This window comes from Oncorhynchus kisutch, linkage group LG24, assembly GCF_002021735.2.
Source record: "Oncorhynchus kisutch isolate 150728-3 linkage group LG24, Okis_V2, whole genome shotgun sequence".
Classification (NCBI taxonomy): Eukaryota; Metazoa; Chordata; class Actinopteri; order Salmoniformes; family Salmonidae; genus Oncorhynchus; species Oncorhynchus kisutch.
Window position 1 is genome coordinate 20,673,835 of NC_034197.2, and position 14,333 is coordinate 20,688,167.

Sequence of the window (14,333 nt, forward strand, 5' to 3'; positions counted from 1 at the left end):
GAATAGAACACACCAATACCACACAGGCATCTTGAAGGCAAGTCCTCTGTATTTTTATTCAATTGATGTGACATACTTGATTTTGGTTATTCTTTTAGTTCACAGAACACTTGTGAATTAGGTAAATGCATTTTCTTTCAAATATATATTAGTACAGAAATGTTCAGGTGTTTAAAATTAAATGACATGATAAAATGATAGTTACACAGTTTAACCATTGAAATACCCAAGCAACTATATAAAACAGAAAATTCAGAACACCTTTGTGGAACAACTCCACAAACAGCTTCAAGCAAATGGACTGCGTCCAACATATTGACTCAGCAAAAGTCAATGAAGGAGACAAAAAGGACGTAGAGCTACAAAATCAAAGGGACAAATTCATAGAGGGACAAAGACTCCTAATCCTCACCAATGAGCAGCCGTGGAAACCATGGAAACGGTCCCGCTCCTGGGTAAAAGGTAAGGCAAAAGGGATTACATGTTTTTTTTTACCACCGATCCGCCTAGTGCTAAGCCCATCTATATAATGTTACAGTTTTTCTCAATTGCGTACAAGCAATTTTTGGATCTCTATTGAAACGTATCTATAACAGAACAGCAAAGATCAAATCATTTTCTTGTCTTTGTATCTGCTTTGCATATCTCACGTTTGTTTTACCTTTATTTAACTAGGCAGGGGCAGAACGACAGATTTTTACCTGGACAGCCAGGGGATTTGATCCAGCAACCTTTTGGTTACTGGCCCAATGCTCTAACCACTGGGCTACCTGCCGCCCCAAAAGCTCACCTTTTGCAATATACAAATGTCATCAGTGAATACAAAATTCACTGTTAAGTGTTTAGTTCACAGAATATTAACACATTGTTTTCATCAGAAGAGAAATGTGTGTAAATGTGTTCACTGTTTCCGACAATCAGTAAATACTACTTTAAATTCTAAATCACCCCATTTGAGTAGTGTCATACAATGTACAATATAGGGAAAGATCTAGGCAATAGGGACTGTCTTATTTTTATGATTCTTCACAATATTGTGGACATGCAGAGATGCAGAGAAAGTTGGTTACTCCTAAGTAACTTGACCTACTCCTAAGTCATCATCTCCAAACATTGTCACCTTCCATTAAAGAGATTTGCTTTGCTGAGGCCTATAAATTCATATCGGTTGCGTTCCTCCATTGTATTCACCTGTCCTTATTTCTTTTGTGGATTGTGTTTCTGTGCGCCAATGGAAAGTCTACAAAACTATTAGCAAACCAGCCTTTGTATTGAATACATGAAATTGTAATGTTATGATAGCGATGAATAAATCCTGCACACAATGTGCTTCTGTTTCTATGTTTTTTATACGTAATAATATTTGATTTGATGTAAATGAAATTGTTTGGTGAAATACACATAAAATTAGAGTAATTGTCCATAATTCTGCAACTTTGGATAGTTGTACTTCCAATTTTGATCATGTTGATTTACTGACTGCAAACTGTTTTTATTGATCTACTGGGATTTTTTTAAACAAACTAACTTTCTGGTTTGTCTGCTTGGACTCTGGAGATGCTGTAAGTATGGTTCCATTAATCTTTTTGCAGACAATTGTGTTCTTTTGTTGAATGTATTTGCAGTTTTGACAGTATAATACAGTTTTGATTATTTATTATGTATTTATGTGTTGAGGCAAGTATATTTTGAAACACATTTACTGTTTTGCAAAAGAGTTCTATGTTTTGTGGGCTCAGTTTTGAAAATCGATATTGTTCCAAAAAATGCTTGTACGGGATTAAGAAATATTGTAAGTGCCTACTTCAAGGGTAATCTGCTCTTATTTCATGTATTGTTAGTGTGTTCTATTACCATTTAGTCTGTGGTAAGTCTGCTAAGTTAACACATGTTGCTCTTTGTCTAGACTTTCTTGTGAGGGTCAGATGTGTCATGGGTTCCCTGATGGGTATGGAGTGGTACTGTTTCGCTGCTCTCGGGATTCTGACCGCCTTCCTTAGTTTTCTCATGGACCTGAGTGTGGCAAAGCTGCTTCGAGGTTAGAAACACACACACACATATGCACAAACATTCAGTATAGAGTATGTAGCTGGGTGAGTGATGTCTCTCTCTCTCTCTCTCTCACTCGCTCTCTCTCCACATCTCTCTCTCTCTTCTCTCTCTCTCTTCTCTCTCTCTCTTCTCTCTCTCTTTTCTCTCTCTCTTTTCTCTCTCTTTTCTCTCTCTCTTCTCTCTCTTCTCTCTCTCTCTTCTCTCTCTCTCTCTCTCTTTTCTCTCTCTCTTTTCTCTCTCTTCTCTCTCTCTCTTTTCTCTCTCTCTTTTCTCTCTCTCTTTTCTCTCTCTCTCTCTCTCTCTCTCTCTCTCTCTCTCTCTCTCTCTCTCTCTCTCTCTTTTCTCTCTCTCTCTCTCTCTCTCTCTCTCTCTCTCTCTCTCTCTCTCTCTCTCTCTCTCTCTCATATTGTAGCTCACCAGTGGTTGTATAGTCAGTTGGAGGGCCACTGTCTCCTGCAGTTCCTGTGCTGGACCCTGTACCCAGTCTCACTCTCTGCTCTATCCACATCTTTCTCTCAAAGCATCTGTCCATTCTCAGCAGGTAGGAGTTTAGTAATTTGTCCTGCCCTGTTAATGGCAATGTAACAAAGTCCAAACATGGTGTTTTTATCCAAGTTACATAAACGTTAACTGACAGGAAATAAAATAATTAGGGTATTTTCCAAATCCACAGAATGGCATTTAGAGCTATGTAGCCAACAGAAAAAGTCTAACATGATCTTATCAATTAACCTACTATGAAATAATTAGTGAACCTATGAAACAATACGTCTGGCAGGCAGGCCTGAAATAATTAGTGGCATTGTCCTAGTCAGTATTTCTCTGTTTCTACATTCAGTGCAAGGGATTGACAAGCTATTGGTCATCTCCTATAGGCTATATGAGGACTGCTTAGATTCAAACTAACACTTGAGAATTTGACTGTTATCATTTGTTTGGTATAACTTTTTGCTACCATGTCCTAACACATGTAGAAAACTGAAATATCATTGTGCAACAGGCTTTAAAAGAATAATGATATTGCATTTTTGTATAAAATCCCAGTAATGTGCAGAGTAAAAAATAGTTGGTTGGAAAAAATGATACCACACAGGTCCACTGAGGTTAAAGGTCTAAGCCCCTGGTTGGCTCCTGTCTTTGGCTTTCTACCTTCAGGTTCTGGGGTTCCAGAGGTGAGGACCATACTGTCTGGTGTGGACATGCCACATTACCTGTCCCTCACCAACCTATTTGCCAAATACGTGGGTCTCATCTGCACACTGGCAGCCGGCAGCACTGTCTTCCTGGGAAAAGTGGTATGATACTCCTCTTTTCTCTTATTTTTTACTTTCTCTTTCTCTCTCTCTCTCCCTCTCTCTCGCTCTCTCGCTCTCCTCTCATGCACACAGACACAAATTATGTTTTTTTCCCGATCTATTAATTTCCTGGGGTTTTCTATGTTTTTTTCCCGTTTCCAACTTAAAGGGTCCATTTGTGCATCTCTCCACCATGGTGGGAGCCTATCTGAACCAACTCTGCACTGTTCTCCGTGGTGAGAAGGAGGTAATACTGTGTTACAGAAGGGAAAAAAATCCACAAAGGGGCAATATGTTGTGTACTCATGTCCTCTTCTCCATGTTTTTTCTATAGGAGAGAACTGAAGGAGCGATGCTGGTCGTGGCTGCTGCTGTTGGAGTAGCCAGCTGCTTCGGGGCCCCTATCAGTGGTGTGTATAGAAGCCACATCACCATACAGTATCTAGAATAGAGTATTAGAATTCCAGTATATTTTATTTAAATGTATCTCCTCACTTCATCTGTCTCTCTCTGAGGTGTGAAATTGACATGTACATCTCTCCTCTCGATCCTTTCCCATCGCGCTTTCCCCTCTCTCTCGTCCTCCTTCTTTTTCTTTCCCGCCTCCCCCACACCCTCTCCCCTGTATCTCTCTCCCTCCTCTCTCCTAGGTGTGTTGTTTAGTGTGGAGGTGATGAGCTCTCACTTCGCCCTAAAAGATTACTGCCCATGCTTCTTTGCGGCAGCCTGCGGAGCGCTCACCTTCCATCTGCTCTCCATGTGGAGCGGCGAGCAAGGTGAGGTGACCAATAGAATTAAATATAATACATGTTTGGTATGTATCCCTGACCAAGATGGCTTCCGTTATCACCACACCTTAGAGCTTTAGGCAGATTGGTTGCTTATTCATCTCCAATATTTATTGAAAACATAAATAAAATTGCACAATGAGCACTTTTTGTTTCTCAAATACATCGTTACGGTTTTGGTTAGCTAGCTAAAGATTTTTTTCTCCATATTAGCATAGACGTGACATCAGTCAAAACACCTCAAACCAAGACATGGTATCAAGACCAAGATAAAACTAACTGAAGCGAGTTACTTACGATTCCCCACATGGCAGTTTCTTGTCATCAATATCTGGCATCCAGAATCACAACAACACACGGCCTTCTGCTCCACTGAAGCTTGCTCATCATTTTCGTGGCGTTCTCAGCTAACCCGTCTATGAGGGTCAAAGCCTAATGTAATTGTTTTAGTACTGAATCGAGATGCATTATATAGTGATTTGATTACGAAAGGCCAAGAGAGAGTTGTGTGCAGTAGTATAGAGTGATAGGGTAGAAGACTGTGTTCTATGCCTCCTCCAGAGACTCTTCAGGCCTTGTTTCAAACCAGCTTCTCAGAAGACCTGCCGTTCTACCCACTGGAAATTCTGGTCTTTGCAATATTGGGGTAAGTCTGTTTTGTCACTATGTTGGTGAATCTTTTATAGTGGGGTAATATTTGATATGCGTATATATCCTGTATACCTCACACGAGACCCATAATACGACTATAAAGTTAATATGACAAAGTATATTAAATAAATGATCTGACTCCATAAAATGATTTAGCGATATGCAACCAATACTCTTAAAGAGCTACAGGAATAGACTATCAAGAAGGGAATATGAATTGTCTATATCAAAGGCAGATGTTAAATATCATTGTAAAATTAATGAAATCACATACAAGCCATAAAGCTCAAGTTACAAAGCATTAACAAGCATTACAAAGCATTATACTAGGCATGACCAGAGAGTGAGAGAGAGAAGTCATAGTCTGAAAGGCCATGCCACCAGAGTCCATGGGGTGGAGAGAGAAAGAGAGAGAGTGTATCTCACCAGCACAGGTCAAGAACAAAGAAAGAGAGGGAGACAATGAAAGCTTAGAACGTTTTATAAGCATCTGACTTGTTAAGTGAGTCAACTTCCATCAGTCCTACATGATTGAAAGACAACAAAACCTCTGCATCACAGAAATGGGGGGAAATGGGGGTTGGAGAGATAATGCAGCATTCCTAAGACAACACAAAGTAAGCCTCGCATACAGTTAATGAGTCACTTTGGGGCTGTGCCGCCCTACATGTTCTATATTTATAGTTCATCTACAGTGTTCAAAATGGTTAAAATTGTTATTCATGTAATCGTTGCATCAGAGTAAGTGATGTTGTTCAGCTTTCATTAGATTGCAAATGTTAAACTTTGTCTTGCTTCCATATGTTACCATCATACCTATGAGCTTTTCTCCACCATACCTTTTCTCTGGGTAGACTCCTACATTTCACTCTTTCCCCTCTCTCAATGACTTCCAACTGCCCATTGCTGCCTGTGCTATGGCTATATAAATGCATACAGTACCAGTCAAAGGACACACCTACTCATTCAGGTGTTTTTCTTTATTTTTTACTATTTTCTACATTGTGTAATAATAGTGAAGATATCAAAACTATGAAATAACACATATGGAATCATGTAGTAAACAAAGAAGTGTTAAACAAATATATTTTAGATTTTAGATTCTTCAAAGTAGCCACCCTTTGCCTTGCTGACAGGTTTGCCCAATCTTAGCATTCGCTCAACCAGCTTAATCTGGAATGCTTTTCCAACAGTTCTTGATAAATAAATTAATAAATTAACAGAAATGGTACAGTTGCATAATTACAAAACATGACACTTGGGATGTACAGTAACGAGCTGTTGTTGGCTGCTTTTCCTTCACTCTGCGGTCCAACTCATCCCAAACCATCTCAATTTGGTTGAGGCCCGGGTGATTGTGGAGGCCAGGTCATCTGGCACTCCATCACTCTCCTTCTTGGTCAAATAGCCCTTACACAGCCTGGAGGTGTGTTGGGTCATTGTCCTGTTGAAAAACAAATGATAGTCCCACTAAGTGCAAACCAGATGGGATGGCGTGTTGCTGCAGAATGCTGTGGTAGCCATGCTGGTTAAGTGTGCTGTTAGAGCCGATTTGGACATATTTGTATAAAAGACTGAACATACCGAGCTCCATGTACATTTGTGTAAATATATTAAATATTAATGTATATGATGAAATATTAGGTGCGTACCTTTATGATTTATATTTACCTGATTGAGATATATTATATATTATATATATATTCATTTGTTGTTAGTGTAACTCAGTTGGTTGAGAGAATGCCAACACTGTGCAAAGCTGTCATCAAGGCAAAGCGTGGCTATTTTGAAGAATCTAAAATATAAACACTATTTTGGTTACTACATAATTCCATATGTGTTATTTCATAGTTTTGATGTCTTCACTATTATTCTACAATGTAGAAAATAGTAAAAAATAAAGACAAACCCTTGAATGAGTAGGTGTGTCCAAACCTTTGACTGGTACTGTATGCTCCTGCAGCTCTAACTGTGTATTTCTTTATCTCCCCAATCAGGCTTTTGTGCGGAGCAGGTAGCTGTGTTTACCTATTCTGTCACCGTTGGATACTGCTGTTCATAAAGACAAACAAAATCCTAATCAAAGTCTTGTCGACTGAGTGAGCAACCTGTGTTTAGAAACACTCCATTGTATATTTTTCTGTGAATCAGCCATTTTATATTACACAAAAACATATAACCGCATGATGATAAGTTGGATGTTGATCCAACTGTTGATCCATTCCATGAAATAATAAGATGCTGTTTGGATGTCTCTCTCTCTCTAGGAAGGCCCTATACTCCGCTATGGTGGTGTTCCTTCTGGCATCTGTGACTTTCCCTCTTTCTGCTGGTCAATATATGGCTTCCAAGGTGAGAAGGATTTTTATGAGACAACATTGACAAGACATGACATTGAAAGTATTGTCGCAAGATTGTTATTTTGAATGGATAAGTTGGAAGGCTCCAGCTTCTTCTTCTTCTTCTTCTTCTTCTTCTTCTTCTTCGGTGAACCCTGCTGAAGGAAGGTGCTTTGTTTTTCTACCACAGCTCACCATTAAGCAGCTCCTCTCTTCCCTCCTGGACAGCAGGCAGTGGACCTCTCAATCCCACAATGCCTCTGTGGTTTTGCAGCCAAACTTGTGTCCCTGGTCAGAGTGGATTCCTTCAGGGAATCCATACCTCACTCTGGGATTCTTCCTATTCATGAAGGTATATGGGAGGAAAATTATAATGGATAGAATTGAAAGAGTAATCTATATATGAATAATGTGAAAACATTTGTAAAACCTTTATCTCGAATTCACAAGAGATGCTGTTAACGAAAGCAGAAGTGCAAATATATCAGCCCCAAGCTCCGCCAGGGGGCACAATTATTCCTTTAGTCATTTTCTCCTCTGGCGTCCCAACTTGATCTGCCCAGATGGTTATACACTCGTGTAACCCGCGACAAGCAGCCACATAAAACATTATCTTAAGGGTCTGCATATTTTTCACAGGTTTTTTAGGGCTGTTCGGAATTAAAGATAGTTTAGGAGGAAACTGGCACCTTTGCAGCCTGAATGGAGGATGTTTTATGTGGCTGTTTGTCGCGAGTGTATCACGTCTGGGCAGATCAAGTTGGAACGCCATAGGAGAAAACGACACAAGACATAATTGCGCCCTCTGGCGGACCTTGGAGTTGGCACTATACATTGATTTGACCGTTGTGCACTACTCTGGCTTTGTACATGGACTGTGAATCAGTACATCTGTGTGAAAATATTTTATGTGGGGGAAAAAATTGTGGAAAAGCTAATTTAAATGGTTAAATTGAGGAAAGCTAATTTAAATGGTTAAATTGATGAAAGCTAATTTAAATAGTTACATTTCAGCTGATTTCTCAAGGCAATTCATACAGATTCCTATTCATATCACAATAATTACAGTCATTCTGACAGTTAAATGCAATTCTTGAATATTTGAGCAGAATGTTTGACTTCCACTGTCTTTCACTGTTTCTGTTGTGGAGCTGTGGATGTTGGTGTTGGCTTGCACCTTACCCCTGCCAGCCGGATACTTTATGCCTGTCTTTATCTATGGTAAGTGAGAGGGGTTAAATCAGCCTGGTCCCAGATAAGTTTGTGCTCTTTTGCTAATGACAACTCCATTGCTGTCATTGTCAAGCCATGTCATTGTCAAGCCATAGTTAAAGCCATGTTATGATAGCACAAACAGACTGGCACTTAGGCTAGGGGAGAATAACCAAATCATGTGGCCAAACATGTGACCAAACTGCTGATGAGTATCGCCACCCAATACTAAGTAATGTGTGTTAATTAACATTTTTGATGTTAACAATTGTCCCTGTATTTGTTGCTGTTGGTCAGGTGCTGCTATAGGACGTTTATTCGGGGAAGGATTGGCATTTGTGTCCCTAAATGGTGTCTATTTAGACCAGGACAGGAATCCAATCAACCCTGGAGGCTATGCACTGGCTGGTAAACTAATTGTATACAGACATGTCATTTGAAATTGATAAATATAAACAATGGTATCTTTATTTACATGGTTAGCAGCTGGAAACAGAATGATGAACTAATAATTTCAGAAGGGAAATTCTGTTTGTTCTCTTTTGCCAACTCCTACATGCATCTGTTGTAACTCCAAACATGTTTGCCATGACAATTCCATAAGGATTTGGCCAGAGAGGACAAACAGACTGGGCTAAGTTCTAATTTGTTTGATCTAAATTAAGAATTTGGGGTGTTCAGCATACCTATCAAATAGAGATAGGAACATGGATGACATAAGGTTCCATCCTTTAAAGCATGGGCAATGAGCTATACTGTATTGTCCATGCTGTATCATCTAAGGTGCAGCAGCATTCTCAGGAGCGGTCACACACACGCTGTCCCCTGCTCTCCTGGCTCTGGAGCTGACCGGCCAGTCCACTCACGCCGCACCCATTCTCCTCGCCACACTGGTGGCCAATGCCCTGGCACGCTCTGGGCAGCGGCCATCCTTCTACGATGCCCTCTCCATCAGCAAGAAGCTCCCGCACTTACCCTCCCTGCTCAAGGTCTGCCCAAGGTGAGTCACACAGGACACATTACCCAGCTAGCACAGAACATTATCATAACATTCCCTAAAGATTTTCTTTTGGTTATTCAAAGATGACATCTTTTTTTAACACAACTTTCTGTCAACAAAATGTTTTAGCTCAGTAGCAACAGCAAGCACTGAAGAAAGTGTATGCGAAAACCAAAGATTTTATCAAACCGCTCAAACATTTTACAGCCACCCACACATATTAATGGCTCCTCCTTAAATGATTGGACTACAGCTGCATTTCATAAGTGAATCAAAGTAAATACCCCAGTTATTGAAATGAGAGATCTTCTGTTTCCCCCAGGCTCTCCTCTGTCCCAATAGGGAAGGTCCTGGGTCCTGGAGGTCCAGTGCTGGAGAGGACAGCTGGGCCAACGGAGGTTCAGCAGGTTCTCAACACCTGCAGCCAGACACAAATCCCTGTGGTTGACACACTGGGTGAGTGTACCCACTTCAAAACCTAGTAGAGATAATTAGCATAGCGGCAAGCCCCTGTCCACCTGATGGTGATAGAACAGCAGTTTGCCGCAAGGGGGGTTCTGATGGCAAAACGACAGCTGCCCTCTCTTGCCTTGTTTACTGGGACAGACTTACAACATTTAATTATACCTAGTTTGAAGGTTTTTTGTCCTACATATGGCCGGGGTCCCTGTGACATTATTCCACAATAGTTAATGGCAACCCAACTATCACTTATACGTCAACTGGCAGTCGCCATGTTGCTATGGGCATGAGATAGAAATTATGAACTATGTAAAAGCTTTTACTGTCTCAGTTTGATATGACAGTGCTGTGATAGGAGATGGGGAATTCAGAAATAAGTGAGAAAAGGTCCATCAGGTCAGGTGAGATGTATGACAGCACTAAATAAGTTGGAGGCATTTGTATTTATTCATTTGAAAGAGTATTGTGTTTCTCATAGCTACACAGTACTGCAGTTAATACCACTGCAGTATTGTATAACTGATTGTGTTCGTCCCTATCCTATGCTTCGCTCTTGGTTTGAAGACTCACGGATTCTGCTGGGATCAATTAACAGATCGGACCTGCAGACATTTCTATGCCACAACCACAATAAGGTCAGTGGATTGATTCAACCAGGAAACGAAGGAATACTATGTGAGTCTATCACTCTTATTAGGTGTTTTGACATTGACAAGATGTCACATTCTGTTTTTAAACATGACATACCATTACTTTATTTATCAGGTATTGAAGAAACAGTTGGTGGATATGTGTTCTATTCGGCCTGTTTCTGTCCAGCTCTCTCCTGATACCACTGTCCAGGAGGTGAGGAGTTTGAGGAGATACTCACTTGTCAGGGACACATCTGTGTAGGTGTATGGTGTCAACATAAGGCCAGCCTCCGTCTCAGCTGGACGTGTGTCAGTTTCATCTGTCAGTGAATTCTTCTCTCTCACTTGTGTCAGGCTCATGGGGTCCTCAGTGTGCTGTGTGGCGAGAGCTTGTTTGTGACTGAAAGGGGGAGGCTATCTGGTGTTGTCACATGGCCAGAGGTGACGAGTGCTTCCCGACATGCACCCACGCATGCACACACACACATAGAGATTACCACTCCTACTTAGAGGAATGGAGACAGCTACACATTATATGAGACATACAGTACCAAAGTTTGGACATACCTACCCATCCAAGGGTTTTTATTTATTTTACTATTTTCTACATTGTAGATTACATTGTAGAATAATAGTGAAGACATCAAAACAATGAAAAAACACATGGAATCTTGTAGTAACCAAAAAAGTGTTAAACAAATCAAAATATATTTAACATTTTAGATTCTTCAAGTAGCCACCCTTTGCCTAGCTTGACAGCTTTCCACACTTTCCACATTCTCTCAAACAGCTTCACCTGGAATGCTTTTCCAACAGTCTTGAAGGAGTTCCCACAACATGCTGAGAATTTGTTGACTGCTTTTCCTTCACTCTGCGGTCCAACTCATCCCAAACCATCTTAATTTGTTTGAGGTCGGAGGATTGTGGAGGCCAGGTCATCTGATGCAGCACTCCATCACTCTCCTTCTTGGTCAAATAGCACCTACACAGCCTGGAGGTGTGTTGGGTCATTGTCCTTTTGAAGGCCTGATTCACGCAGTCTCCTCTGAATAGTTGATGTTGGGATGTGTCTGTTACTTGAACTCTTTGAAGCATTTATTTGGGCTGCAATTTCTGAGGCTGGTAACTCTAATGAACTTATCCTCTGCAGATGAGGTAACTCTGGGTCTTCCTTTCCTGTGGCTATCACATTTCAGGTAAGACCCAGATGCAGACAATGTCAAAGTAACAAAAGTCTATGACTAGTGCAGGGGCAGGAAAAACAACAGGTCAAGGGCAGGCAGAGGTCAGTGATCCAGATAGGTTGCAAAAGGTCCAGAATGGAAACAGGAGACAAAGGGCTGTAAAACATGAGTTTAATTCTGGAAACATGAAAAGTGGGATGTATACGGAGGGTATGGGGCAACAGAAGATGAACAGCAGAGGGACTAATGACCTTGTAGATGGGGAAAGGGCATATAAACCAGGGGGAGACTTTGCAGGATTCCACCCGGAGGGGAAGATCATGGGTGGACAGCCATACCTTCTGCCCGAGACTATACCGGGGAGCCGGGTACAGTGGCGATGCGCTTGTCGTCGATACCTGGAGGTAGTCTTGAGAAGGGCCGACCAGGATCTCTTCCAGGTACGACGACAGTGGTGGACAAACATCTGGGCCGAAGGTATGCCCGACCTCTTCCTCCTGCTCAGGAAAGAGCGGGGACTGATACCACAGGGAACACTCAGAGGGTGATAGACCCGTGGCAGAGCAAGGAAAGATGTTGCGGGTGTATTCAAAACACACTAGCTGCTGGCTCCAGGTGGTGAGGTTGGCGGAGACCAGGCAGCGCAGAGTCATCTCCAGGTCTTGGTTGGCTCGCTCCGACTGGCAGTTGGACTGGGGATGGAACCCGGAGGACAAGCTGGCTGACGACCCAATGAGTGTGCAGAACACCTTCCAGAACCAGGACGAGAACTGAGGACCCCAGTCGGAGACCACGTCCACTGGCAGTCCATGGATCCGAGAGACGTGCTGCACCATGATCTGGGACGTCTCTTTGGCAAAGGGTAGCTTGGGGAGAGGAATGAAGTGGACTGCTTAGGAAAACCGATCCACTACAGTCAGGATGGCGGTGTAGACATCAGACGGGGGGAGACCTGTGACAAAGTTCAGGGATATGTGAGACCAGGGACCGTGAGGGACAGGCAGAGGTTGAAGGAGACCAGCCGGAGCTTGCCGAGGAGTCTTGTTCTGTGCACAGATCGTGCATGCGGCGACGAATGAGAAGACATCAGGAATCATGGTAGGCCACCAAAAGCGCTGTCACACAAAGGCGAGTGTCCACCTGGAGCCTGGGTGGCAGGCAAGACTTGAGGAGTGGGCCCACTCCAGGACCGAGGAGCGGACCTCGTCATGAACAAACATCCGGTTATCTGGGTCCCCACTGAGGTTCAGTTGCGAATGCTGCACCTCACAACCTGCTTCCCTATTCCCCAGCTGAGTGCCGTCGCCAGGCATGAGGTGAGAAGGATGGTCTCGGGTTCTGGGGTTGAAGCCGGGAGCTTGCCTGTAATTGAGGCGCTTGGCGGTGCAGAGATATTCCAGGTTCTTGTGGTCGGTCCACACAATGAACGGATGTTCCGCCCCCTCCAGCCAGTGCCTCCACTCCTCCAACACAAGAAGGCGAAGAAGGCGCAGGGATGTAAACTTAAGGTCCAGGGCAGGACGCTGGGACAGGACAGCCCCCACTCCGAAGCATCGGCCTCCACCCCGAATTGGCCGGACGGGTCAGGATAAACCAAGATGGGAGCTGTGGTGAAGCTGAACGCCCGGTCAGCAGCTGGGGACCACGTGAACGGAACCTTGGGAGAGGTGAGGGCAGACAGGGAGGAGGCCAGGGTGCTGTGACCCTGCATAAAGCGATGATAAAAGTTGACAAATCCCAGGAAACATTGCAGCTGCACACTGGATGTAGCTTGGGTCCTATCCACCACCGCTCTCACTTTTCCAGGATCCATCTGTACACTCCCTGCAGCTATGATGTAACCCAGAAAGGGGATGGGAGAGGGATGGAATTCACATTTCTCTGCTTTTACAAAAAGCTGGTTCTCCAGGAGGCGTTGGAGAACCTGTCGGACGTGGAGCACGTGTTCTTGGGCGGAGCTGGAGAAGACGAGGATGTCATTGAGTTAAACAAAGATGAACCGATTCAACATGCCGTAGAGAATATCATTAACCAGAGCCTGGAACAGAGCAGGGGCCAAATGGCATGACCAAATACTCGTAGTGACTGCTTGTCGTGTTGAAGGCAGTCTTCCACCTGTCCCCGTCCTGTATCTGCACCAGGTGTTAGGCATTCTGTAGGTCCAGCTTGGAGAACACGGTGGCCCCCTGGAGCAGCTCAAAGGCCGAGGAATGAGGGGTAGCGGTTCATCACTGTGATGTCGTTGAGACCTCGGTAGTCAATGCACAGGCACAGGGTTTTGTCCACAAGAAGAACCCTGCGCCGGCAAGGGAGGCAGAAGGACGGATGGACCCTGCAGCTAGGGAGTCCTTAATGTAGGTCTCCGTCGCCTGGGTCTCTGGACTCGACAGAATGTACAGTTGGCCCTGAGGTGGAGTGGTTTCTGGGAGAAGGTCAATCCCGCAGTCATATAGTCAGTGTGGCGGAAGCGAAGTGTCCCGGGCCTTACTGAACACCTCCAGGAGGTCCTGGTACTCCACGGTAATGGCAAAGAGGTCCGGGGCAACTTCCGAGCCACCAGGAAGACGTTCCGGGGCAGGCTGCGCTGACTTCAGGCAATGGGCATGGCAGAACGGGCTCCAGCCCATGATGGCACCAGCAGACCAGCTCTCATCGGCCCCAGAGATTTCGACTGGTTCCCCCACAGCAAAATGGCATGAAAAAGGGTGCGAGTAAGGG

The 14,333-nt window shown here is 43.4% G+C and overlaps 1 protein-coding gene across 2 annotated transcripts in view; it reads left to right on the forward strand.

Annotated features, from left to right (window-relative positions):
* The window catches only part of clcnk (chloride channel K), a 17,409-nt gene continuing 3,076 nt past the window's right edge, over window positions 1-14,333 (forward strand). Inside the window, exons 1-18 of one of the 2 annotated variants that reach the window (XM_020459993.2) lie at window positions 1-462; window positions 1,907-2,038; window positions 2,465-2,593; window positions 3,208-3,347; window positions 3,517-3,594; window positions 3,682-3,757; window positions 3,998-4,123; window positions 4,697-4,781; window positions 6,784-6,885; window positions 7,054-7,138; window positions 7,316-7,477; window positions 8,277-8,346; window positions 8,635-8,745; window positions 9,121-9,337; window positions 9,660-9,793; window positions 10,364-10,434; window positions 10,565-10,645; window positions 10,786-10,872. In XM_020459993.2, coding sequence (XP_020315582.2) covers window positions 297-462; window positions 1,907-2,038; window positions 2,465-2,593; window positions 3,208-3,347; window positions 3,517-3,594; window positions 3,682-3,757; window positions 3,998-4,123; window positions 4,697-4,781; window positions 6,784-6,885; window positions 7,054-7,138; window positions 7,316-7,477; window positions 8,277-8,346; window positions 8,635-8,745; window positions 9,121-9,337; window positions 9,660-9,793; window positions 10,364-10,434; window positions 10,565-10,645; window positions 10,786-10,872 — 2,052 coding nt within the window. In that variant the 5' untranslated portion in view covers window positions 1-296. Of the gene's footprint in view, window positions 463-1,906; window positions 2,039-2,464; window positions 2,594-3,207; window positions 3,348-3,516; window positions 3,595-3,681; window positions 3,758-3,997; window positions 4,124-4,696; window positions 4,782-6,783; window positions 6,886-7,053; window positions 7,139-7,315; window positions 7,478-8,276; window positions 8,347-8,634; window positions 8,746-9,120; window positions 9,338-9,659; window positions 9,794-10,363; window positions 10,435-10,564; window positions 10,646-10,785; window positions 10,873-14,333 lie in introns of those variants that run through there. The other variant, XR_004205138.1, reaches the window with a different exon arrangement.